Source organism: Lactuca sativa, chromosome 5 (assembly GCF_002870075.4).
Source record: "Lactuca sativa cultivar Salinas chromosome 5, Lsat_Salinas_v11, whole genome shotgun sequence".
NCBI classification, from domain to species: domain Eukaryota; kingdom Viridiplantae; phylum Streptophyta; class Magnoliopsida; order Asterales; family Asteraceae; genus Lactuca; species Lactuca sativa.
Window position 1 is genome coordinate 329,464,371 of NC_056627.2, and position 8,895 is coordinate 329,473,265.

Here is an 8,895-nt window from a genome sequence, read left to right on the forward strand (position 1 = left end):
AACAATGTATTTTGATAGTTTTTGTTTATGTTTGATAATTTAACTTATAAGTTAATATATGTTGTTATTAATTATGTAGTTGGAAAAATCTTCGTGTAATGCTCAACGACCCGACATGTAGGGATGAGATTTACTCGTTTTTTCAATCCCAAAATAATCAAGGAAACAATGGCAACGAAGATGATGGTATGTAGGGACGAGTTTTATTTGCATACGTTGTCATGCTTTGCTACTTGGTAGTTTGTACAACTTTGGTTGTTTGTTGTAATTACCGACGACACTTATACCGGGCGACATTATTACTTTTTATATTTAATCGGATGTTATGTAACTACCGGACGGCATTATTACTTTTTTTATTTAATCGGATATTATGATTTTTGATATTTAATTAATTATAATCGGATGTTTTTTTTGTAATTAGCGTCGACACTATTATTTTTTATATTTAATCGAATGTTGTTATGTAATTACCGACGACATTATTACCGGCAACCAAAATCGTTAACTAAAAAAAATGAAAATTGTTATTACCAGCAACTATGCTATTAGCGGCGACATCTCTCATTAGCGGCGGCATGTTGATCAATAGCGACGAAGCAGTAGTGGCGCCTTATTACCGGCGACGAGTTGTTGCTATTACCAGCGACAACTTGACTTATTACCGGCGACTTTTGTCGCCGCTAACGATCGTTTTCCTTGTAGTGTAGGCTTATATATCAGATTTCTTGCCATGATTTGCACACTTTCCAAAAATTATAAATTGAAAATTACAATTCTTTAAGTTATTGCAAAGTACATCCGCCTAGAGCGTTACAAGGACTCTACAGTCTCTACTATCATTTTTCATACATGACTGGTGTGAAATTTTTTGAAGTTAAGTTAGGGACTTTGTGAGAATTTGTTGTTATTCAACGATATTGCACTTAATATAATTAATTAGTAGAAGCCATGTACAATTGTTTTAAATTTTAATATTTTTAGTAATATTCTATATGCTTCAACAAAGTGTCTGGACCAAAAATATAACCTTAAAACACCATTAGGCATCGTAATTCGTAAAGAGCTCTTTTTGGTGTATATAATACAAAAACAAACTTTAAGGCTTTTGGATCAGTCGTTTAACACTAGTTGCTGACAGAACATGATGTGTATTCTTGTTTCTTTGTAGCCGCACTATCTCTAAAAGAAAACGGAAAGTTGAATATGTTTTTAGCAACAATATTTATTAGCAGTTGAAGTAATAAGTATTCGGATATTTTATTGGTACAAGATATATAAAGCTAAGTGAAAACTTTGGCTATCCATTATTCCCTTAATTAGTTTCTCATGTAGCCACTTAGAAGGAGATATCCAAACCATCAAACTTTTCTTTGGTGATTTGATCCAAAATTTGGCTCATTTCATTTGTAAGATGGTTGGTCCAATCTCCAGTTTTCCCTTCCCTAAAGAAAACATCATTACGAACACCCTCAACTAGTATCCCATGCTTATTAACCTCTCTCATATTTTCAAAACTGCATAGTGCGACAATTTCTTGCACAACACCTTTGATCTCTTCCTCCTCCGTAAAAGGATATCCCATGAACTCTGCCAGACGCTTTACATTATTCACACTATCCTTTTGCATGTCCTCGTATGTTAAAAATAGAATCTTTGATGGGCGTTCAATAGCAGCCTTGTAGTACCCTTTCACATGATCCCAATAAGGTCCGCCTGGAATCAAACCATTACTAAACATCTCAAACGCCTCCTCGAATCTCATTTGAGCAAGAGATTTGTCTCTCAGCTTGTTTGCATAATGAAACAAAGAAACAAAAACATCTTTTGGGTTTCTACACATGTAAACTACTCGACACTCATTATCAAGAATGGATTGAGGCAATGAAGTGTAAGGTATATGGGTAGAAAATAGACGAGGTGATTGTCCATCGGCATAACTAGGAAGCGTTCTTAAACTTTCCATCTCAATGTAAGGAACGCATTTATGTGGGTTAAGAGTTTGTAGAGGGTGGGATGAAAGAGAACTGTTTTTGTACCTGGTTCTGCTCACTATAGCGAATGCAAGCGCCTTTAACCACGTTGTTCCAGCTTTTTGCAGTGTGGCTACGTAGATGTCAGTTGGTTGAGCTTGAAAACTGTCCTGCGAGGCCATTAGAGTTACAACTGAGATAACCCGGATCGACTCTTGCCAAAAGCCCTCATACAGGCGTAGGTTTTCTGTTAACCAACCTTTCTCCTTTGGCAAAGTTGTCAGCTTATCGTTGTATCTATTAGTAATTATGGACATAGCCTTTCTCCGTTCATTATCTGCTGCAGTTGGTTGAGCGTCCATTGACGTAGGAATATCGGAGGTTACAGGCACTGACATTTGAAGGATTCTCTTTATATAACAGATGGAGTTGTTGATTATTCACATTCTAAGAAGTCTATATATAGACAAAATAGGTGCCATAATTTACAGGATCGAAGGCAAACTTTTTACCATGGGAAGCTATCGATCTTTTGAAAAAAGTGCTACATGGATACAAGATTCGCTATGCTCTATTCGAGTAATATTATATCTTCACGAAATTACAAAATTTGATCGATCTTTGAGTTTAGCATTTTTTGTGGGGACATAAAGTATCAATTTGCGATTTTGCTTCAACGGCAAAAATGATATATCAAAACAAATTTAAAAGCATAATTAAAAAAAAGGAGATCTTTTAAAACCTAAACAAAACTGCAATTAAATAAAGGGGGAGGGGGTTGGGAAATACCGCCAATAGACAAAAAAATGGGGGATAATTTCAAAATTTGTCGTAAAAATTGACTTTTCCAACTATAGACATGCATTCCGCGGAGGACCCTCTGCGGACCTCCGCGGAATGACGTTATGTCCGCGGAATCTGAAAAAATATGATTTTTTATCGTTTAAAATATTGTTCCGCACGGGTCCTCTGCGGAGACATTAACCCCTCCGCGGAGTGAGTTGTTTGACAGTTCATAAATCCCTCCACAGAGGAGGTGACGAGGAGCTCCACGGAGAGATTAATGTCTCCGCGGAATGGGTGGTTGCAACGTATTTGCGACGGTTTTTTTGGTAGAAAGTTTTTATTTTTTATTTTTTTCTTTTTTTTATAGCTCCATTTGCAATATTAGAATAGTTTTAGTGTTATAAATTTGTTTTCAAAAGAAATATTAGTTTTGTTATTTTATGTACTGGGGTTTTTTGCAGATAAATAATGGGATTAACACCTACGTTAGACCAAAGTTTAACAACTTAGGTTTACTGCTTCCGCCAAATTTTGATCGTTGAATATTGTTTGATTTGGTCAAAAGTAAGGCTAATATGTTTAATAGTAATATATCATTGTCATTGCAACACCCGGTCCATGGGTATGTTATGAATATTGTAGACGAAGCAGGTGTTCATCAACTCAGAAATGTAATTTCTGAAACGAAGGAGATTGTGCATTTGTATTTGGAGGTGTTTGAGGGATGGGTCGAACAGACAGAAGCGGTTGACAAGATTGTACCATACAATGTTGAAAACATTGTATCTGATAATGTTGAAGAGTGTCCACAAGAAGAAACTGTGACAATAAATATAGTGGAAGAAGAAAATTTATATGAGTTTGGGAGACTGGCTGACAAAACTTTGTCAGACGGTGAAGAGTCAAATGAAGGATGGTCAGAAGATGAGTTCAGACACGGGAAAAAAGCTTCAGATATATTTTACGGTATGCCTCCCATACCTGGTTGTCCTGATCCTATTGTTGAACCCGAACCATTTCACAGTTTAGGTCCAAATGATGATATGTTTGCTCGTCAAACATATGATAACAAACAACAACTAATATTTGCTTTGAGTCTTAAAGAAACCAGAGAAAAGTTTCAGTTTAAGACCAAACATTCTAACAAAAATCGTTATGAGGTAAATTGTGAAATTGAGAACTGTAGTTGGCGTTTATATGCATAACGCCTTGATCCCACTGATGAATTTCAAATAAGGACTTTCAACAACGTGCACACATGTTCATCATTATAGATACACCCAAATCATAAGCATGCAAATAAAAAAGTCATGGGGTACTATATTGCATGAGATTATGGGAAAACTTCGTTCCAAGGTTTGGAGGCCTAATGAAATATCGAGGGATTTGAATGCTTTGTTGGAAATCAATGTAAATTACAAACAAGCTTGACTTTCAAAACAATATGCTATGGAACTGTTGGGATCCTTTGAAGAATGTTTTTCCAAACTTCCTATTTGTTTCGAGTGTTGTTTTTATGCCATTGGGAGCATGGTAAATACAAAAACTTGTTATTTAATATATAATTAATTGTAAAAAAATATAATGTTTATGTGTTCCATTTTCATATATTGCAGATACGAGCGTTCAAACGTTTTTTTCGTAAAGTTATAATTATGGATGATGCCCATTTGAAGGGTGATTTTAAGGGAACCATATTTCATGCAGTCGCTATGGATGGGAACAACCAGATAGTTCCCCTTGCGCATGAAATATGCAAAAAAGAGAGTGGTTTTACTTGGTCATGGGTTCTTGAAAAGTTGTATGAATGCGTTGGTGATTGAAAGATTTAACGTTTGTAACTGATAGGGCCGATGCATTTCGGGTTAGTATTGAAAATGTTTTCCGACATGCTCATCATGGCGTATGTGCTTTTCATCTACTAGGAAACATAGTACATAGGTTTGGGAAAAATGATAAAACAAAAGTGTTGTTTTGGAGGCTTGTAAGAGCTTACAAAAGAAATGTTTTTGAAGATTTGTGGTCTAGATTTAGTACTACTAGGCTGCAAGTAGCGGCGTATCTAAGTGAAATTCCACGTGCTAAATGGACTAGAGCATATTCCTCATCGAAACGGTACGATTACATGACCTCGAACAGTGTAGAGTCCATAAATGCTTTATTTATAGATGCAAGGAAGATGCCTATAGTACCCCTTCTTGAGTTCTTCCGTCGTCTTTCACAAGAATGGTGTAACAAGCGTCGATTGGATGGAGGTATGACTTTAATTTTGACTTTAATTATTTCGAATAATAAGTTCATTATATATATATATATATATATATATATATATATATATATATATGTTCTTTATAGGGCAACGTTCAACAGTACTAACGGAGTGGGCTGAAAAAGTAGTTAGAAAAAATGAAGAGCTTACGACAGGATGGTCCATTTCTGGTGTTTCAGATGCAATATATCAAGTGCATGATTTTAAACATGGTGGCATAGTTGATTTGATGCAAAAAAACTTGTACATGAAAATATTGGGAATGAACTGGGTTGCATTGTGGTCATGTCATAATGGTCTTAAAGCACTTGAAAAAAACTAACTTTGGACATCTGGCTATAGATGCGTACAAAATGGAAACGTACTGAAGTACATAATAGGAGGCGGTTTACCCCCTTCCTGAACCGTGTGATTGGGAGATTCCCGCTGAGATGATGATTGTTAAACCCCCAATAATGGATACATGTCAAGCTGGTAGACCGAAAAACAGAAATCGTATCCCGTCACAAGGTGAGGAACCTATAGTAAAAAGGTGTAGTAGATGTGATAGTACAACACATAATGCAGCGACTTGTCCGATATTGGTCCCAATGAAGCAAAATAAGGCTAGAAAAAGTAACTCGACATCAGGTAGTAACACAAAAAGGAAAGGGAAAGGGATGCAAGGGACACAAGGGACTCACGAGACGTTGGACACGGACAGGACACAAGAGATGTTTAGGACGCAAGGGACGTAGAGATAAGACTATTGTTCAACGTTTGATTTGAATGATTGATGTTGTATGTATAATTAATTATGTCATGTTGGTAACAAAACAAAAAGTATTAAGATAAGTTAAACATTATGAGTAAGCCTCGGTGTATGTAATCAGGTCTGGGATGAATATAGCCTGATCAACTATATTTATCCAAGAGGGAACCAACGTATGCCGAGGAATGGTGGTAGTGGATGACGAGTCTAAAACTTACCAACGAACCATACAAAGAAAACTTTAACATACAAATTTAAAATACTATAGGAGTATTTTGCACTACTATAGAACCACACACTTTGATTCTTCATATGCTTCTTACCCCTATTCTCGCATAGGCATATCAGCTAGACTTCATCTCCACTTAGAACCTTACTATCTTGCCATCGCAGCCAACAGATGGATCGAGAAGGATCCAGAAGAAGATTCCAAAGAGTACCAATAGATGAAATACGAGGAAGAAGATTTCCGAGAAGGGACCAGATGAAGAAAGAAGTTCGGGAGATACCATCAATAATCCTACCCTATCAAGAGGAGTGCGAGACCCTCCACCTCTCATTTCAGGAAGCAACCCGCAATTGACTACCTAGCCACACGTATAGACTGGAGAGGACAGACGGCGATCCATAATCGACATAAACTCACTACACCGTACTTCGGGCTATAGCACCCACATACCAGCAAGCAGATCAAGAGAACAATACAGATCACTTACACTCCTTAGAAAAGGAGATAGTCATTATTGGACAAAGAAACCTTACAGCTACAACCAGGACAGTCATCACAGAATAGAGAACAGAGGAGGCCACTCGCGAAATAGAATCATGCCGACACATGAAGGTAATCAGCATACCGGTGCAATACTAGTTCTACAAATGGAACCTGCAACATTTCAAATTGCGGTAACAGCCGTCGTGACAGTAGTCATGGCACACCTCGACGCTAACAACACAAACAAAAGCGAGAACAACGCCGAAAGTTCCAATCGTAACAACAACCAGGGACACCCCCCGAGTATGTTTCTGCAAGGACGTCCCAATTTACAAACCTGAGAATGCCCACGACAATGAAGGAGTACCACCCAAGAAACGAAATTTCTGGACCAGGAGAAAGAGTCGTCCGAATCAAGGACGTACCAAAAGACAACAAACAGTGACAGTCCATACCACCACCATCCCTACTACCTCAGTGCCGACAAGACCATATGCTAGAAACCTACCAAAATGCACCAAGTGTAGCTTTCATCACAAAGGAAAGTGCAGGGAAATGCGCTGGAAGAACTGTAACAAAAGGGGCATACCACAAATTTCTATAGGGTGCCAGCTCGACAGACCGCCCAGGACACAAAAGCTGGGATGAGTCGGACCTGCTACAGATGTGGAGAAGTAGGGCGTTTCATAAAGGTGTACCCAAGAAATAAAAACAAATATGTCGAGAGCATTGGAAGAGTTTCAGTAACATAGCATGGGAAAACAATTATAAACCCCACTGAGATTTCCGGTACGTTCATTCTCGATAGCACATATGCATGCATACTATATAATAGCAAAGCGGAGAGGAGTACTGTGAGTCATAGATTTAGTCAATTTCTCAACCAAAAACCTCAAACACTTAAACGAAATATTTACATTAGAATTGGAATAATCAAAAGCACTAGAAACGTGTACATAGGGTGCACTCTAACACTAAATCAACCAATTCGTTCAAATCATCCTAAAACCGATCACAATAAAAAGTTAAAACATTTTCATTTTAACAACGCATTAGTTAGTTTCCTCACCATACCGGTATCATATATTACAAAAAGGTCGTTCGCCTAAACCCATCGAGTAACAAAACCCTCGTCGTCTATGGCGACAAACCGGACACAAACCCCCGACTCACCTTTTACATCAAGACTCAGAAGTACCTACACAGGAGGTACCACGCTGTCCTAGCCCACGCTGCGGATAAGAAACAAGAAGAGAAAGACATCAGGGATGTTCCAAAAGCCCTCGAGATTACTGCAACAACCTGAGATTCCCAAGTTGAAATGGGACAAAATTGCAATGGACTTTATCACAAAACTACCCAAGACTCCTAGTAGTTATGACACTATTTGGGTAGTGGTTGATAGATTAACTAAGTCTGCCTATTTCCTACCAATCAAGGAAACCAACAAAATGGAAAATCTGACGAGAACATATCTCAGGGAAATTGTCAAGATTCATGGAGTGCCAACTTCTATTATCTCAGATAGGGATAGTAGGTTCACGTCAAAGTTCTGGCACTCACTTTACAAATCCCTAGGAACCCGCTTGGATATGAGCACAACTTACCACCCACAAATAATGATTCGGTATGAGCAGTTTGTTGGAGAGTTAGACCACCTCGAGACTGCAGATTTTAGATGGTATAGATGTGATCTCGTTGCAAGGAATTCATTTATCTGCGGATTTGAGGGGTTGCGATGGTTGGTCACGATTACCCTAGGAAGGCTAGGGTGTACCCAGGTTGTGGCCATGTTACTTGAGTGGATTAGCACACAGTGATGGTAGGGAATGATTTCGAGGACGAAATCTAATTTAAGTGGGGGAGAGTTGTAACACCCCGTTTATTAAACAAATAAATGAGCAAATTAATAAGTTAATAGTAGCTCTGAAATCCGTAATAATATGTGTAACATCCCGAAATTCAGGTTCAACCATTTAACCCTTCTTCTTTTCCAAGTTGTCATGTTAGGTCCCTTTATGTAAATGCTAGGCTTGTGAGTATGCTGGGCGTACTAAGGTGTACGCTGCGCGTACTCGCGCGCTTATTTTGTACGCGGATTCATCCAGGTACGCTGGGCGTACCCAAGGTTACGCCGGGCGTAACCGGCCCATATGTAAAACCCTAATATGACTTGAGGGCTATAAAAGGAATGAGATGGCCTTGTCCCTCAGCCACCATCTCACAGAAAGAAACCCTAAGAGAGTATTCCCTTCGTCCCTAGCTTGTGTGTGAGAGTTCTAAGCTTCAAAGTGCCATTTCAAGGTGGTGAAAGAGAAGAGGAGGCCATTGTAAGAGCTAGAAGTTGGTGGACAAGAATAGATCTGAGGTCTACAGAGGTTGGAGCTTCTTCCTGAGGTATAAA

The 8,895-nt window shown here is 38.4% G+C and overlaps 1 protein-coding gene across 1 annotated transcript; it reads right to left on the reverse strand.

Annotated features, from left to right (window-relative positions):
* Nucleotides 1–1,162: 1,162 nt before the first annotated feature.
* LOC111889581 (flavonol sulfotransferase-like) lies at nt 1,163–2,383 on the reverse strand. The gene has a single exon (XM_023885729.3). The coding sequence runs from the start codon at nt 2,369–2,371 to the stop codon at nt 1,340–1,342; it is 1,032 nt and encodes a 343-aa protein (XP_023741497.1). The 5' UTR covers nt 2,372–2,383; the 3' UTR covers nt 1,163–1,339.
* Nucleotides 2,384–8,895: the final 6,512 nt, after the last annotated feature.